The sequence below is a fragment of the Mesocricetus auratus genome, unplaced genomic scaffold, assembly GCF_017639785.1.
Source record: "Mesocricetus auratus isolate SY011 unplaced genomic scaffold, BCM_Maur_2.0 Super-Scaffold_100014, whole genome shotgun sequence".
Lineage (NCBI taxonomy): Eukaryota > Metazoa > Chordata > Mammalia > Rodentia > Cricetidae > Mesocricetus > Mesocricetus auratus.
In genome coordinates this window covers 44454561-44473224 of record NW_024429197.1, presented here as the reverse complement: position 1 = coordinate 44473224, position 18664 = coordinate 44454561, and the positions used below count along the sequence as shown (strand labels likewise).

General features: G+C 36.7%; 1 protein-coding gene across 1 annotated transcript in view; it reads right to left on the bottom strand.

The window, feature by feature from the left end:
• Positions 1 to 649: 649 nt before the first annotated feature.
• The window catches only part of Plaa (phospholipase A2 activating protein), a 32010-nt gene continuing 13995 nt past the window's right edge, over positions 650 to 18664 (bottom strand). The window contains exons 3-14 of the mRNA XM_005074303.4: positions 17826 to 17926; positions 17620 to 17740; positions 16692 to 16859; positions 16240 to 16375; positions 13791 to 13960; positions 13226 to 13383; positions 12308 to 12527; positions 10864 to 10932; positions 6309 to 6377; positions 5284 to 5385; positions 2891 to 3055; positions 650 to 1395 (exon numbers count right to left, since the gene is read on the bottom strand). Of these exons, the coding sequence (XP_005074360.1) occupies positions 830 to 1395; positions 2891 to 3055; positions 5284 to 5385; positions 6309 to 6377; positions 10864 to 10932; positions 12308 to 12527; positions 13226 to 13383; positions 13791 to 13960; positions 16240 to 16375; positions 16692 to 16859; positions 17620 to 17740; positions 17826 to 17926 (2045 nt within the window). The 3' untranslated portion in view covers positions 650 to 829. The remainder of the gene's footprint in view (positions 1396 to 2890; positions 3056 to 5283; positions 5386 to 6308; positions 6378 to 10863; positions 10933 to 12307; positions 12528 to 13225; positions 13384 to 13790; positions 13961 to 16239; positions 16376 to 16691; positions 16860 to 17619; positions 17741 to 17825; positions 17927 to 18664) is intronic.

Here is an 18664-nt window from a genome sequence, read left to right as displayed (position 1 = left end):
GTCAATAAATTCCAAATTCTCTTGAAGCAATGAAGATAATCAACAAGTATACAATCATATCAAAACCTAAATGAAAAATGACAAGGACATTTTGGTAAGGGGCAAAAATTATCTAAATTGTAAAGAAGAGTGATATCCAGATATCAACACTAGAATGAAAACTGAAATTACGTCATATAGTGAAACAAAATTCGTGATCCAAACTATAATCATTTAAGGCCTCAGTTGTCTGAATTGTTATGTAATAACAACTTACCAATTTGCTTTCTTCATTTAAAAATGAACCATGAAAGATATTTTCTATTTACAAATGGCTCAAGAAATTATTGTATCTTGTTTTCAATTTATAATTTATAACAAACTTAATTAAAATTATTTTTCAAGTAAATCCTAAAAGATCTTGAAATGTGCTATTGAAAGAATTTAACAGTGAAAATAAGTAGAGAAACTAATGTACAAAAGAGAATAGTCACTGAACAAGATGTCATATACAAATTAGCAGATTATATAAATAAAAGCTTCTGTGTTCTCCTGAGTAATTTAAGGTAAGGAAGGAAATGCTGCTGTAATTGTGCTGCTACTGATTATAGTTTTAATGTTTCTATACCCTTGAAAATCTACCCCATTACACAGGAAAACTTCACAACCATCAGTGCAAAAACTTTATTTATAATTTGTTTCTACTCAACACAACTTTACAAGATCTGAACTTAATCCACAGTTGTTTTCTTTTCTTTTTTTTTAAACATCTGCAATCAGTCATGTAAAATGTGAAAAAAAAAGATATCCCCATTAATCAATTTAAAATCTCAGCTTCACTTCCCCATTGTTAGAGCAAATTTAAGATAAGTCTACAGCATTCACTTACTTTAGCTGGCTCTGATACGGAGGCATACTTCTTTATTTGAGAGTCAACACCTAATGACTTGGCTAATTGTATAGCATTTGAATCATCACTGATAAGTGTCCCAAGAGCCACAAGCAGTCTAAAAGTGGCTTCTAGGTCTTGTACAACTTCCAAGATTGTGCTAATTACTGACAAGCATTGAGCTTTCCCTTCAATGTTATGGTCTTTATGGAAACAAACAGAATAGTTCAAGGTCAATGTAGCCAGAGCAATATGAATGTTCTTATTGCTCCCTGATTTCAGTTCTATTGCCTGTGACATGAGTGACTCCCTCTGGGACATCATGAGCTTTTGTCCTGCCTGACTAACAAAGCAATTGCAAAAAGTCCTAAGAGCAAGCAGCTGGTTTGCTGGCTTTCCTTTAGGGTTCAGAAGGTGGATAAGATGGCTGCTGAACTGATCTCCTTCTTTTTCATTGCAGAAATTCTCATTCACACTGGGATGTTTAATTGATAGCCGAAGAATGTCAAGTGCAGGAAAGACAATATCTATTAAAAAAGAAATACTCATTAATACATATGAAAAATCTAGAAAATTCCTTATGGTTATTATTCAAATTTACTTTATTTTCCCACTACAAAACAACCATTTTTAGGAAATGTGTGAAAAATGTTTTTGCATTTACATAGACTAGAATTATTGCTACATGCTTCAAAACTGAGGTAACTCTCAGACTGTCTAAAAAAAACTGACACAGCTAAATATTCAATAATGAAATGAATGAATGCAGTAGGGAACCTAGCATTAAATATTTGATAACTGGGCTAAACACCTAAATTATTTAGAGAAGAATTTCTGTAGAAGCTTTGTAACTGAGGGTTGTGTAGAAGCCTTGTGGACATGCACTGAACAATCTTACTGTGAATGTAAGGAAACCTGGCACTCTATGCTTCATAATATGAACACAGTCGTGTATAAAAGATCTTCATGGGGGCTGGAGAGAGAGCTCAGTGGTTAAGAGCACTGACTGCTCTTCCAGAGGTCCTGAGTTCAATTTCCAGCAACCATATGTTGGCTGACAACCATCTGTAATGAAATCTGATGCCCTCTTCTGGACTGCAGGCATATGTGCAGACAGAACACTGTACATAATAAATAAATAAATCTTTAAAAAAAATCTTCATACACACCAGAACAAAACAACCCTAATAAACTAAAGTCTAATTATGACACTCAAAGAAAATAGAGTGGCAGAACACAATAAGTAGTCACATCAGTCAGTTACATCTCTAACATGTTCTTTCCCCTGAATAAATTGTTGTCAGGAAAAATAAATCTTTGGCCTGAGAGATGACTCAGTGGTTTAGATTAGAGCACTTGTTGCTCATGCAGAGGACCCAGGTTCAACTTCCAAGACCCACAAGGTGACATATATCCATGTGTCTGGGGATCTGCTGCCCTCTTCTGACCTCCACAGTCACTGGGCATGCAGGAGCTGCACAACACCCAATACATCAAATTAAATAATTTGCAAAGTTTTTAAAAAAAATCACGAGAGGACCTTTTGGTTTACAAAAACTATGATGACATAAAAGGGAAAATAATAGTAGATACTTTTAACCTGGAGTTTAACAGGTTTACTGAACAGGATAACATACTATGACACAGCTTACAAACTGCTGTTTGTATAGGATCATTGTAGTATAAGCTAAGAATTCTAAATACTAAAATCTAAAATCTCAAACATCTTAGCACTAAGCACCTAAAAGAATTTCTGATTTTGGATTTTCAGATTATGAATGTTCAATTAGTAAAGTCAATGAAACTATTTCAAACTCTGGGAGACTTCAAATTCTAAAACATTCCTAGTTCCTAAGTTTCAGTTAAGAAATACCAAACATACACCATTAGATTCTCATAGGCTGTGAACAAAGCAAGATCAGTTAGAAACACTCAGGTTAAATTTTATTTAGTCTAAAAATATCAGTAAAACTGGCAGAAAGAAAAGCTTCTTAGCTAAAATTTGAAAGACTACGTATTTACCTTCAGGCCAGTTGATAGCTTTCCACAAAATCTGAAGTTGCTGGGCTGTTGGTTTTTCTGAAGAATTATTACAAATTAGAGACAGTATCTTTTCAAGAAGTACTAAGTCATCTTCAGTTAGCTTCTTGTCTTCAGGTGCAGTTCCATTAAGTTCCTTCAGTTTTCCTAGAACCCAAAACCAATCTTTCAAAATTTTCTACCCGAACTTAGCCAAATAATATATACAAGACATTTTCAGGAAGGCCTTCCTGTACAGCAAGACTCTTCTCAGCAATTATCAAAGTCCATAAGATGAGGATAGTGAGCATTTATGTGTAGGCAAAGGAAAAGCAATCACTAGTTTTGCTGTTTTCTGAGACTCTGAGATCCTGCTTTGGAGCCAACTTAGTGTTTTTCAAAGCAACAGTAAGTTACATATATTCAAGTATAAGTCATCTGCATTTTCCCTAAATTATTTTTGTGTGTTGCATGATATGTGTGTGAGTGCAGACATGCGTGCCATGATTTACATGAGGTGGTCAAAAGACAACCTAAGGCACTGATTCTCTCCTTCCACTATAGATTCCAGGGATCAAGCTCGCACATTTGCTTGCCTACCTGTTGAGCCATCTCAGCCATATCAAATTTACAAATCCTTTTTTTTAACTAAAAAAGTTTTTTTTTTTATTCTGTGTACATCAGTGTTTTGCCTGCATGTGTGCCTGTGAGGGTGTCAGATCCTCTGGAACTGGAGTTACAGACCACTGTGAGCTGCTATGTGGGTGCTGGGAACTGAACCTGGGTCCTCTAGAAGAACAGTCAGTGCTCTTAACTGCTAAACCATCTCTCCAGCCCCCAAATTTACAAATTTTTAACAATCACAAATGGACTTTGGACCTACCTCACTTGTATTTGGTACTACAGTTCTTAACGCTGGCAAATTATTAAAAAACAAAACTTAAGGAACATAGAAAAAGAAGAAATCTGTTTACATGAGTTTATACTTTTTGTTCAAAATATCACCTATCAATGTTATTCGTAACAATAATATAAAGAACAATAATGAAAACAAAATCTCTGCCTTATGTCTAGGTATAAGTACTACCTTAATTCTCACCATCAGCTTTATAGCAAAGGGATAAAGTAATTTAGAGTCCAAAATGTTTCCCTTTTACTTCCAGTTGAGAAAAACGAATAGAACAGCATTCAAAGTACAGAATATTTTTTTTCTCTCTTTCACTCTTTCTGCTCCCTTGCTGCCCCACCCCCTTTCCCAGGTAGTCTCAATATATAATTCAGGCTAGCCTTAAAATTGTACTCCTCCTCCTGCTTCATCCTCCTATGTTATAAATACCTGTAATATCTAAATAGATACATATTTATTCAACATTTTGAAAACTTTAGGATTTCCATATACAATAAACTCTTGACTTTGGAAAGGTATGGAGGGCAGAGAAAAAGCAGCCCAAGCTCTTTCCTCCATATGGGTCCAAAGAATTGACCTCTGGTTCTCAGAAGCGACAAAAAACGCCTTATACTAGCTCTGTCTACAGAATACTACTATTTTTAAATTGAAAAATAAGATTTTTTCAACATATTCTGATTACAGTTTCCCCACTCCCAACTCCTCCCAGATCCCCAGATCTTTCCTACTTCTTCATCCACCCAAATCCATACCCTTTCTCTCTCATTAGGATACAAACAGGTATCTAAAATAATAACAACAATAATAATAATACATAAAAAAAACACAACAGGACAAAACAAGTAAAAAGAGAAAGAGCCAAAGAAAAAGTTCAGGAAACATACAGGAACAGAAATACACACATACAAAAACACAAACACATAAAAACATAAATGTGGAAACCATAATGCATATATAAAAAAAACCTGAAAAAGCATTATGAAACAAAGAACCTCCAAACACACCACTGAGTTCATTTTGTGTAGGACACTTAACTCATTTTAAATCAGTGGGGTATGGTAGTACAATGCCTATAATTCTAAGACTCAGAAGACTGAGGCAAAACGACCAGGAGTTGGGGATGAGCTTGGGCTACATAGTAAAAAAAATATTATCTTTATTTTTAAAATGCTTTCCTCATTTATTTTCACACCCCCAAACTAAAAACCCAAGAGTTTGAGAGTAGCACTTACATTTTCTTCAAATAGGTGTTTTCTATTAAAGTCATGATAAATCATTATGCGATATTTGTACAAAACTTCTTACAACCCATTACAGGCTGAATTACCAGACTGTAGTCAACACAGATGGATAACAACTACCTCACTAGAAGTCTCTATTCATTTAGGTAAGCCAAATCCTGGCACACGTCAGGTGGAGGAAGATTAAGTCTTCAGAGCATTTCTAACGGTCACTGGGTATGCAAGAAAAGACATTAATATAGACTTACCTAATATTTGTATAGGGTTTGCTTGGTCAAAGGTAAGAGCTTCTTTTTTGGGGAAATAAATATTCACTGTTTTAGATGCAGCTGATCGGTAGGCACTACTTCCTATTTACAGAGGAGATCATGAAAATCATAAGACACATTCAAAAATGAGATTTTTTTTCTAATTGTATGACCATGTTCTCACAGTTACTGAGTTACACACCTACTCAAGGTATGCAATAAAAACAGCATGCCACCTCCAAACCATTCACAAACTTTTAGATACCACTTGTATTTATCAATGTAATAATTTCTGGTTCAAGAAATGGAACTAAAGATTTAGAAAAGGGTCTCCCTATCTCATATTTCCTAATTTTGTTCAACTTAAAATATTTTTAAAAGGTTAAAGAACAAAACAAATATGAAAACTTCATGCTCATCTTAATACTCTGCTAGCTTTTTTCCCTCATGTCCTTCACTGCTTACTTCAAATGATAAAGTAGTTAGTGTCATCATTTTATACAACATCTTTATATATTATACATGTTAACTAAAACTCAGTTATCTGATGGCTAATAAAAATGGTCCAACACAGCCAGATGTGGTGGTGTACATCTTTAATCCCAGCATTCAGGAGGCAGAGTCCGGCAGAATTTTTTTATTCTAGGATGGCTTTGTCTGCATAGCAAATTTCAGAACAGCCAGGGATACACAGAGATCCTGGAGCAAATAAACTAGCACAAATTCAAATTTCAGTAATATTCAGGGGAATAAAAAGATTTAATATTAAAATTTCTTCAATTAAAATTGTCTTTTGTTGTGACATATGCTTGTGAAAACCTTTACTCCCAGTGCTTGGGAGGCACAAGACTACAAAGCGAGACCATGTCTCATAGTAACAAAAACAAAACCAAAATTTTTGCAGCACTGGGGAAATCAAAGGCAAGACTATATGTATTCTAGGCAAGAACGGCAACTAGGCTAAGGCCTAAGAAGTTTCAATGAAAAATTTAAATCTAAAAGAAAAAGAGATTTAAAATATCTACCTGTAAATGGATCGACTCCAGCCACGGAGGTGCCCATACCTGCAGAACCCGGCATGTAACGACCAGCACCTACAACGCAGTAATACTCCTAGTGAGCAAAGTACAGATCATGAAGCCTAAGTCACTGTTTCCTTATAGTAATGATTCAGGTTGTACTTTTGACAGTGTTACTAAAGACAGAAAGATAAAAACATAAATGTAGAACGTCAAGAGGATTTTGAGATGTCCAGTGCACTCTATCAGCCTGCAGGAAGAAGGAAGATGAGTTCCCTTTTCTCCCAAGTTTACATATAATCCAGATGGCATGACAAAGGCAACACCGACAGCAAAGGTAAAGCAAAAACCAACATACCACAGCATACCAAATGGGCAATACCTACAGGGATTTCTTAATGTTCCCTATGTTCTTGTGACTGTCAAAAAAAGTAAACGGAACTCTAACAATTTTAAAGGTGCTGAGCTAGGTTAGAGTCAGGTTGGGATGAAATTAGCCAGCCCACTCCAGCAACTGTGTACATAAGGATAATGATAACAGACAAAGTGAATCTGTTGATTTTAACTGAATGCCAATCAGCATCCTAAGCACAGGAGCACAGACTCTGTAAGGTTTTAAATGTCATTATAGCATCCAATATTTTAAAAGAAGGGATGCTGACTAGTTTGTGTAGGGGAATCCACCCGAGTTCATAAAGGGGTAATTAGCTAGTCAGTAATATGCCTGAGCCACTGGCCAAACAATTTTAACTAATATTAAGCCTCCGAGTGTTATTCAGGAACTGATAGGTGGGACAAGAAACCTGCAACTATACAGGTCTGCCCAAGGCCTGTATTAGCTAAATGAGCTCTGTGCCCACCTATTTAATTAATATAACCCAGTCCTACTCTAAATTCACTCCATTTTACAAATAGGAAATCTTACCAACAACAATGAAAACCACCTCAGCACACACCATTCCCCAACACTAACAGGAAGCCTTTTGTGAGGAATCATGTCAGTACTGCTGGGGGTAGATGACGACTGAAGTAAGTAATTTAAACAAGCTCCCCAGATCATTTTTATATACATTAAAAGTTCAACTACTGCATAAATTAATAAGGAAAACAATTAAGAGGAACCTTAAGTTGTAAGACACATGGGGAACTCTTTTGGCCTCGGTGCCACTGGTAAGGTTGGAAGAGCAACAGAGAGCAACACTAGCTAATACTAATGGCCTAAAAGCACTCCTGATATTTTGCAAACCACTTTATATGCAATGTCACTTCATTTTCTTACATGGTAGATGTTAGCATTTTGTTTTTGTTGTTTTTTGAGACAGGGTTTCTCTGTATTGTTTTGGAGGCTGTTCTGGATGCTCTGCTGTAGGAGTGAACCCCACAAAGCTATCTTGCCCATGAGGGCGGGGACATGTAAACTGACACAGGTAGATATAAAAGGAAGTGAAAGGAAAAGGACCCTCCCCTTTTTCTCTTGGAAGCCAGCCACGCTTCTAACTCCTAGCTTGTGCGACTCTCTCTCTGGTAAATAAATATATTGTTTTCCTTATAGCATTGAATATCCTCTATACTCTGCAGACCAGGCTGGCCTCAAACTCACAGAGATCTGCCTGCCTCTGCCTTCCAAGTGCTGGGATTAAAGGTGTGTACCACCAATGCCCACCTGGTTTTGTTTCTTAATACAGGGTCTTCTTACTATGATGTTCAGGTTGTCCTCAACTATCAATGGCTACTTCAATGTCCTGTGTGCTGGGAAATGTATACCAGCATGCATAATTTTGCTATCTATTTCTTATATGTGTGGAGTTCATTGATCCTAATGATAGCCAAATTCTTTTGGTGGCTGCTTTGTATGTCTGCACGCTTGATGCACCTTTTCAGTCAGACACCACGCCCTAGTGAGACATCTCCTGGTTATGATGGCCCCAGAAATTCTCTTGGTTTTCTTAGTATTTGTTTAAGCTTGGTATATTTATCCCATTTCAGAAAAAAAGGCCATGAGAAGGATTATGGAGCTCTGGTAGGTAAGCTTCAGGGTATCACTTCTTGTAAAGAAAAGTCATCATTTATACATTCTTCAGGTCCTTATTATCTTTCAAAATCAAATCATGTACTCAAAGAATTCCTTAACAGACAACTTTACTGCCAAGAAATATAGCTTGGGAGTTGGCTGTCAATATACAAGGTGCAATCTCTCGCACCTGGGTGATCACTGTATTCATTAGAGAAAGGAATCTCATCGAGAGAAATTAAGTTTCATGATGCTGATCTACAGTTAATGAAAGAATCTATGGTTGAAAAGGGGTTGTAGGTTTACATTTCCACAGCTCAGTGTGCTGAATTTGGAAGGCCACTGGATTTCATTAAAGGGCATAAATCTCCAAATTGGGCATATTGTCCATGAACTCTACCTCAAGATTCAACAACAGTGTTTAAAAATATATTGATGCATTCTAAAACTAATATTTTCTTCAGCAACATTAATGCCCAACTCTGGCAATGTTTTTCCAGTACTGCTGACTCAACTGAAGCTTGCCTATCTCAGAAAGTAATTTTATCCTGAAAACCTCTACCGACACTTCAAGAAAACCACTAATAACTTAGATCAGGAACACTAACTGGATAGCTGCACAGAATGCCTCCTTCCACGCTTAGTCAAAACATGCACGAGGCATCTTGATAGCACTGCTCCATGCTGGAGGCCATTGGAATATACAGCACATGACAACTAGTATTTAACAGGCCAGCCTACCAGATGAGTGACTCTCTGACAGAGAGCTCAACTTGGCTAGGCTGTGGGGCCACTGGCTGTAGATAATTGTTTGTCTCTGTAATTTTTCTCATGTGCCACTGAAAAACAGCTATGGGTATTATTCCCATTGCTTGTGTGTATCTCGTGAAAATATTCCATCTACTGGAATACACAGATGCAAATGGTCAGGAAGTTGATTTATGCTTATTCTGTGTAATTCTGATGAGTGGAAATAATACTACGATATTTTTTCATTACTCAGACTGACATAAGAAATTAATAGTATTCTCAGTCACAAAGACAGTTAATTTTAGACTTCAGAACAAGTTCAAAGAAACTGGTTGCTTCTGGAGATGAATATCTGGTTGCTCCTAGAGACAAATGCAGTAGGTCAATTTCCAAGGCGCTTATTGCTGATTCAAGGTCAGAGCATAAAGCAACTTTAGTAGACATAACTTTCTCAGCAATGGACGCAGCTGTATAGAAGGGAGATGTGTATGTAGGAAGGATATATGTGAAGGAAGAAGCATATGGCTGTGTAAAGAAGAGGTGTGGAAGTATGCAGATGTGTGGAGAATATAACTATGTGAAAACAGATTTAACTATGTTTAGAGCTGTGTGGCTATGTAGACGGTAGATGTAGCTGAGGAGAGAGATGTAACTGTGTGTTGAGATATATGGTTATGCAGGAGAAAGATGTATGCATGTAAAGAGATATGTAACTGTGTGTAAAGAAATGTAATTGTGTAGAGAGACTGTCAAGAAAGACATTATTCAAGATGGATTAAAAGAAGAGGTTACCACTAGGAAAGCCTGTGCTTCCTTCTGCCCTCCCTCCCTTCCTCCCTTCCTCCCTTCCTCCCTTCCTCCCTTCCTCCCTCCCTCCCTCCCTCCCTCCCTCCCTCCCTCCCTCCCTCCCTCCCTCCCTCCCTCCCTCCCTTCCTTCCTTCCTTCCTTCCATCCTTCTTCCCTTCTTTTTCTTTGCCCTGGAACTTGCTCTGTAGACCAGGCTGGTCTTGAATTTACAGAGTTCCAGGAGGCTAGCCTTTGTCTCCCTGAGTGCTGGGATTAAAGGTATGAACCACCAAATCCAAGCTATTGCTCCTTTTTTCTTATGTTACCATCAGAAAGCATGTGTTTCCTTATTTACCCCTCAGATAGAAAAGTCTGGCCCTTGCCACATTCGTGGATTTGTTTTGCATACCCTGGAGGCAGCATTGGAGCAGGCTCTCCAAAGGCCACGGTATAGAGAAGAAATATTTTCTAAGTTCCTTGCTGCTCTGAGAAAGCATTCTTTTTGCTACCCTGGTGCAGTTCTGGGAGCTGGCCATAAGGGCTGCAACAGCTTCATCCAATACCAAGGACTCACGTGGCTCCTTTTTTGACCAAGACTTATGAAAGCGTCTTGCCAACGATAACACTGGTGCTGTACCTTGACTAGGGTATTCCACTAATATCTAACTTCACAGATTAAAAAAAAGCCCAGGAGTAAAGTAACTGGGCAATTTCTCACAGCAAGTATATGACAGAGCTAAGGTTGTACTATAGTCATCTTACATTAAACCATCTACCTCTAACTACTCTGCTCTCTTGTTGGGAAGAACCACTGGGAAAAACAATGTTCTGGTAACATGTTCTTTAAAATCATGAGAATATCTACACACTGTAGGAAAAAGCAAAAGTGAGAAGTCAAAGGTCTATTAAAACTGAAGATACAGGTAAGGGAGCTATCTCTAGAACATAAAGCCATATATACTACAAAGTGCTATATATTGAACCAAGATTATGTTAATGAAAAGTGTATCCCACCTGTGAAAGGATCTGCTGTCTGCACTGCGTTGGAAGGTCCTGAAGTACCTGGAACATAGCGACCACCACCTATTCATGCAGAACAATGGAAAAGTTCAATTACATGGAAACTGTGATTCATAAATAGCATGGCATTTTTGTTAAAAGAACCCAAGCTTGGGGGAAAAACAAATCAGGAGCAAAGCTGTCACATGACAGAATGATAGAAATTAATCAAATATCTTACTGTTGCAGAGAAACTAAAATTTCAGTGGTTCTCCAAGTATAGTTTCTTTCCTTTTTAAAATTTTATGTATATGCCACTTTCAAAGGAAAATTAATTTTTTCTAATGTAGTCTCACTGGGGATCAGGGCAGGTGCCTTGCCCAATAGTAATTGGTCAACACAAAACAAACTCAATCGTATATTCTTGTAAACTTTTATATTGCTTTGTTTATACTTTTTTTTTTGGCTTACTGGTCTTTGATTTGTATATTATGGTTTCTAATTTTGTGTTACGGGCTTTGGGGTGTGTGTGTGTGTGTGTGTGTGTGTGTGTGTGTGTGTGTGTGTGTGTGTGAATGAATTCTTATGGGTTTTGTTTGCCTATTTGTATTCTAAAGACAGAAAGAAAGGGCAAGGAGTTGTGTTGAGTGAGGAGGCAGGGAGGATCTGGGTAGAGCTGAGGGAAGGGAAAACTCTGAGAAGACTATATTTCATGAAAAAGAAATTGTGTATGAGTGTTTTTTGTCTGCATGTATGCCTGTAAACCATGTGTTTGTCTAAGGTTCTCTGATGCAACAGACTCCCTGGGACTGGAGTTACAAACAGTTGTGAGCTGTCATGTGAGTGCTGGTATTAGAGAAGCACTCACATGCGTGTCTTCTACAAGAGCAGGAAGTGCTCGTAACCACTGAGCTGTGTCTCTAGTTACTAAGTATAGTTTCTTAAATTATGCTGCTTTGGATACCATCAAAGTTGATTGAGATCTGATAGGAAGGGCAGAGAAACGCTCCCGCGGTTCTTTGTATTTTCTGTGTAAGTGTTCCCCAATAAACACCCATTTACCATTTATCTTGGGTCTAGTGATGTCATTACATCTTTACCTTCATAATGCCTTTTTAAAATTTTAGCCCCAGCACATTAATGTGGAACTAACTGAAATCAACATAATAGAATTATAAGTGGCATTTTGAAAGTGAGTCGTTTTATAATTGTTTCTATAAGATATAAACCTGATGCATAGTTTGAGGTTTATTAATTAGAATATGAAGTAAAAACCTATCATAGTTTATTTATAAACAATCACTACAAGGTAAGAAAAATTAACAAAGATTGGGTTATATCTTGGTGGTCAGAGTATGTACTTGCACATGCATGAGACATTGTTTAATAGCTCCACTAAAATCAAATACCACCCCCAACACACACACACACACAAAACTTAATACAAGTCCAAACTCACCTGTAAATGGGTCTGAAAAACTGGTATTCCCAAGTCCCAATGTTTGACCTTTTGTGTTATCAATAATAAATTTAGCCACCTGATCCAAAAACATTGGATTCAAATCATTCTTCTGCAAGAAGTTGTATGCAGCTAGCCAGGGATCCTCACTGACATTATATGGTAATTTATATGATGGTCCACCTTCATTGACATCAATTGAAAAAACATAATCAAATTCCTATAATGAAAACAGAAAACAAGATAGATAATTTAACCGTTCAAATACAATAAAACATAAAATAATCCAGATGTCATATGTTTTTTATTCTAACCATTTATACTTTAAAACTTTCTCCAAAATGTAATGGTAAAGGCTTTCTATGTGGCAGATAAGGCGTCGAAGTGTGCATGTGTTACAAAATTAGTTTCATTAGGAGTGGGGCAGGTGATGGCTGAGACAGGGAATTGATTATAACTGCTTATTAATTCTAGGTCAAAAAGAAGGTTCCCAAATAGTTGATCTCAAGGTCAAAATTCTTAGCTTTTAGGGTATCCTACTCACCAAGACATATTGGCACATAAGCACAGCCCTATGTCTTGCCAAGTTTAACAGAGACAGGCATTAAGCATGAGAGGAAAGAAACTCCTAATCCAAACTAACTGGAAACATTTTTGTATGGGAAATTCTAAAAGATAAAAAATAGCTAATTTTTCATATGCAGTTTTCTCTACACATAAAGATTATATATATTTAAAATAGTCTTAGTTTTATATATGTATATATTATATCTTAATGTACATATTAAATCTGCTTTAAGACAGAAGATAATTTTCTGACAATAATGTACTTTTACCAGAGAAAATTTTATTAGCAGAGAAAACTTGTAAGTTTCTGTGCAGTTTAAAATAATAATTAGAAAGCAGAAGTAGACATACTTTCCCTTCATATAAAACTTTTCCAGATGTTTGCTGATTAGCACCAGATGAGCCAACAACATCTCCAATTTTTATCCACCTCCCATCACTAACACTCCACTGATAGGCTTCAACTCTCTCTCCATCTCGGATTAGACGAGTCTGTCCTTCTCTGGTACCTTAAAACAAATATTTTAAGAATCCAAGGTTGAGTAAAATCCAAAAACACAAATTTTAACATATTTTTTATAGTTGCTTCCAAGTTCAAATAGTAAGACAAGCAAAAGGAACATGGCTTCTCTTATCAGTTATGTGTGATAGTAACAATCCTCAAGTCTCAGTATCTGGCATTGAGAACAAACAAAACATTAGCAAAACATTTTCCCTTATTACTCTTGGTATTCCAAAAGGCAAGTGTGGTTGCCCTGAGACAGAGTTTATCTGTGTCACCTTGGTTGTCCTGGAACTCACTCCATAGGCCAGGCTAGCCTTAAACCCAGGGATCTGCCTGCCTCTGCTTCCCAAGTGCTGGGATTAAAGGCATGCACCACCACTGCCTGAACTACAATTACTCTATAATAATTACCTGGTTCGTTCAGATGTTCCCTCCCAGGAAGCTGCTCAGCATTAATGTCCCCTAAGTCACCAGTTTTGGAATCAATAGTTGCCTGAGAGAGCTCTCTCTCAAAAGCCTTGATTTCCTCAGCACTTGCTGTCCGATCTTGAGACTCTGTAAACACTCTAATAATACCATCACTACAAGAAAAGCAAACTAGTTTAAGTCACTGACACATTTATTAACATTTCCTCATGTGACTAAAGCAAACATTGTCTGTATGCATGAATATGAAAAATATCACTGTGTATTGTGAATAAGTATGCTGATTATAACATACATTATTATTTCAGTTATTTAAAGAAATTGCTGGCAAAGGAGACATTTAAATATAATTCTCAGTTTTTTAAAAAAATGGTAGTGACTGAACCCACCAGAACCTTGTATCTATTAAGCTGGTGCTCTACCATTGAGTTATATCCCAGCATTTTTTTTCTTTTTGAGACAGGTATTTGTACACAGCCAAGGCCAACCTTGAATGTGTGATTTTCCACCTCAGCCTCCAAAGTGCTGGGATTATAGGTAACTATCATGACAGTCAGTACAATATTCAATTCTATGCTAAATATTTACTATAATAATTTAGAAGTACAGTGTTTACTTTTTTAAATGATTATTACATAGGCAACATACTATCAAAAAGGATTGGCTGGGCATTGTAGCATATACTTATAATCACAGACTAGGTTTCACAGCAAGATCCTGTCTGTGAACAAAACAAAATAAAAAAACAAAAATAAGCAATCAAACAAAAACAAAACAACATACACACCAAAACAAAATGCAAAACACCAAAAACAAACACCCCCCATAAAAAAAAAAAACAAAAAACAAAAAAGGATTACTGGGCCAGTTAACTTTAAAAAAATGCCCAAAGACCCAACCTAGGTTTATCATACAGTAGGTGCTCAATATGCTCAAATAACCTCAAAGAAAAATTCAGCTCCATGATTGGCTAAACAGTAGTACTCAATCTATATATTCTCAAGAACATACTGTAGCCTTAGGACTGCATTTTCTCAATTTTAATAAAGTGGGAGAGTCACGATGTCTAGTTTAAACTGTATTCACTCGATTGAATTCTGTATTTCTTAATTTTCTACTAATGCCAGTTTCACTTTCTTGGTTGGCATATTTTTCTTTGACCGTTATCAAGCTTCATGAAGTACTAATATATACATCAATAAACGAATCTCTGCCCCAACTCAAAGTAAGAGGTCTACTAAATCCTCTGCACTTAGAGCTATCACCTTTTTCTTGCTCTCAATGTCTAGTTACAGTCTTTTCCTGTATCAAGTACCCCTTCATTTCCTTTACTTCTTGCCTCATAATTTTCTGCTAAAATGTAACAGCAACAACAGGTAGTACCATCTTTCAAAATGAATCTAAATGCTTTTCTACCCTCTGTTCTTCAACCTTTTACGCACTTAGGACACTGACACTAAGCTCCCTCCAAAACCTCTTCCTTCTCCCTGGATTCTGACATCTGGACTCCTATGTGCTTTTTAACCTACTGACCTTCCTATATCCAGAGTATTTCACAGGATTCACTGCTAGTCTTCTGCTATTTCCTCACTCAGGGACAGTTTTGTGTATATCTTTTAGGCTCAGTACTTAAAACAGAATTCAATCTGGCTACTTAGGACCTACTAGCTGTGTGGCAAGGCACTATTCAGATTCCACAAGCCTTAAGCCAAAGTATTTCCTTCTTTATGAACCAAATTAATTCTCTCACCTTTTTATTTTTATTAATGGGGATTATCACACTATAGTTTGAAGCTTTATCCTTTTCCTCTGAATTTTCTCATTCATGTATTCATTAGTACTGTCAGGCCAGTGTTTTATAAGCACATACTCCTAGTACAATTTATTTCTTGTTTGCTTTCCTTTCTGTTATTATCTGTAGTTGAACCCAATCTGTGTAATTCATAAATTTCACTTAAATCTGATCATGTCTTGCTCAAGAGCTATAATCTTTTAACCCTAAGCACTTAAAGGATCAAGTTTGAATCTTAGCCACAGGTTAGCCCCATACCTTCCATTCGCTATGCCCCCAACCTCAATCCTCCAGTACTCCTGAACACAGAACATTCACTCCATAAATGAACTTATGTTACTTCTTTCATCAGAAATTCTAATTTCTTTTCTTATTCCACTTACAAAATCCAATTTAACTTCCCACACAGATCTCTAGTTTGTCTAACTTCTTTGGCATTTTTGTTTTCACTATACAAAATTTATAACACCATACCACAAAGTAAGTACCAGTTGTTGAAAAGTCTTATTACTGCTCTTAGTAACAAAAATGTGCAAAGTCCTCACAGTTCACCTAAAATTTCTATGGTTTACCTCTGCACACTTAAGCACCTACCAACCACCTAGACACAAAGAATGTATTGACTGACTAGAATATAAATACCTCGCACCAACCACAATGTCACCATTATCCAGCACACAGCAGCACCATATAGACTGAGCTGGAAGTCGAATTGTTTGGGCACATTCACCATGTTTCCATATTCTCAGAGATCTGTCTTCTGCTGTTGTCACAAAATCTAAAAACAAAAAATGTGTTTGAATAGAACTCAGTATTTTTATAGACAATAGTTTTTCTATGTATGTGTAATGACTAATTTAAAATTAATTTTAGGTTTTATAACTTGTTACAACTTCAAAGTCATATCTTTATGTTTCACATTTTACACTCTATTCTTTGGACCAATTAATTATACAAAGTCTCTCCTCAGACACTCAAAGGCCTTTTTATAATATAGTCATTTACTCTGAATTAACATGAAGGTAATCACAGAAATTTCTCAAAAATGCGCCATAATAGCAAAAATTTAAATATATAGCATAAGGTAATCTTACCTCTACAATTTGGAAAGACAGATATGCTATAAATATAATTTGTATGTCCATAGTATACTTCAAGACACTCGCCAGTAATCTGCCACCTTCTAATACTAGCGTCATTTGCACAGGAAAGAAATTCTGTTTCACTCAAAATTGCCAAACCTCTTACACAGTCTTCATGCCCTGGATTTAAAAAAGAATACAAATCAATAAAATCACCATTTGGTTGATAGCACTGTGCAGTTTATAAACACCATAAAACTTATAAGTGAGTAGTAAAATCTAATTTTTCAAGTTACAGAATTTTATTTTCTCCTGTAGAAAGAGGTCTGGTAATCAGGTCACTAAGCAGTATTGCTTATGTCCAGTCTTAGGAAGCTATTTATTTTTTCTATCTTTTCCAGGTGATTTCTGAAACCTCAAGACAATGTACATCAGGCTAGACCTCCAAATCAGAGAGCTATACCTGCCTCTGCCTCCTGAGTGCTGTGATTAAAGGTGTGCATCACCACAACTTTATTAACCTTTAAGGAAATAAAAAGCAGAACCAATAAAAATTTACACCCAAATATTTAATGGTCCACAGTAATAAACTGTGTGACATCCTATTAGACAGCAAGAGGCTGCTGAAGTAGTTCAGTGAAAGCATGTGGTTAAAAGTACAAGGGGTTGGGTTAAAGTCCGCAAAGTTAGGAGTCAATAATAAGCAAATAATTAGACAATGGATGCCTCACTCTATGAAAGAGCCAGAGTTCAACTCCACAGCAAAGCTATATATGCATTACAACATACACAAAATCACACTCACCAAAATGGCCTCAATTATACTGAGTTTTTTTAAATTGTCATTTTTCAGTTTCTAAACTTTTGAGGAAAAACTGTAAACAATTAAGCAGGTAAGAAGCATATTCGGTACTATGAAAGTTGCTAACACTGATATTACCTGAAAAAGTCCTCTCACACCTTCCAGCCTTCCACAGTTTAATAGTCTTGTCTGCTGATGCAGTTAACATCAAGCCCTGTTCAGGCAGAATCTTTACTGCCCATACTGCAGCTGTATGGCCCTGTGAATAACATAGGTATCAACTTAAGACGCCACAAATCTTCAATATTCACACATTATCTAAAATATTCACACAGAAACGATACCTGTAATGTCATCATGCATTTGTCATTCAGCCAGACTTTAGCAGTGGTGTCCCATGAGCCACTAAGTAATGTCCCAAATTTTCCAGACGAAAGACTACAAACTAAGGGGGGAAAGTGATTAGTTAGTATATTTTCAATGAACAAATGTTCAACCTGGCAAGCTTCTAAAATATTATAAATCTTAGTAAATTTGAGAAGTGACAGCATCTTTTAGATAATAAAACTCTAATCAGTGGAGCTGTGAGGGAGCACAATGATCAAGATTAAAACTCCGGTGCCAGAATGTCTGGGGACAAGGCCTCACTGAGCCACTTATAAGCTCTGTGGCCATAAGGGCAATACTTAAAAGAGTCTTAGGGTTTTGTTTGTTTTAATTCTTATTCCCATTAATGTGTATATGCCTATGAGTATATGTCATGTGTGTGCAGGTGCCTGTAGAGACCAGAAGAGGGTACTAAATACCCTGGGAACTGGAATTATAAGCAGCTGTGAGCTACCCAACCTTCATAGGTGTTAGGTAGGAACTGGCAAATGGATCTTTCAGGAGTCACAGCATGAAAAAGATGTTGAATCAACTGGGAAATTGTAAATATTCGTTAGAATTTTTGTTTAAGTATGATAAGGATAATACAGTTCTTTCTTCCTTTTAGGGGAAAAAAGTTGAGGCTGGGGAGAAGGTTTAGTTGGTAAAAGCCTTGCCTTACAAAGACAAGGATCTAAATTCAAGATGGCAAACGAGAACTGATTGACTCCCAAGTGCTCTCCTCTGATCTCCTTACAAGTGTTATGGCATGCATCTGCCAATTTTCTGTAGCCCTGGCTAGCCTCAAACTTGGAGA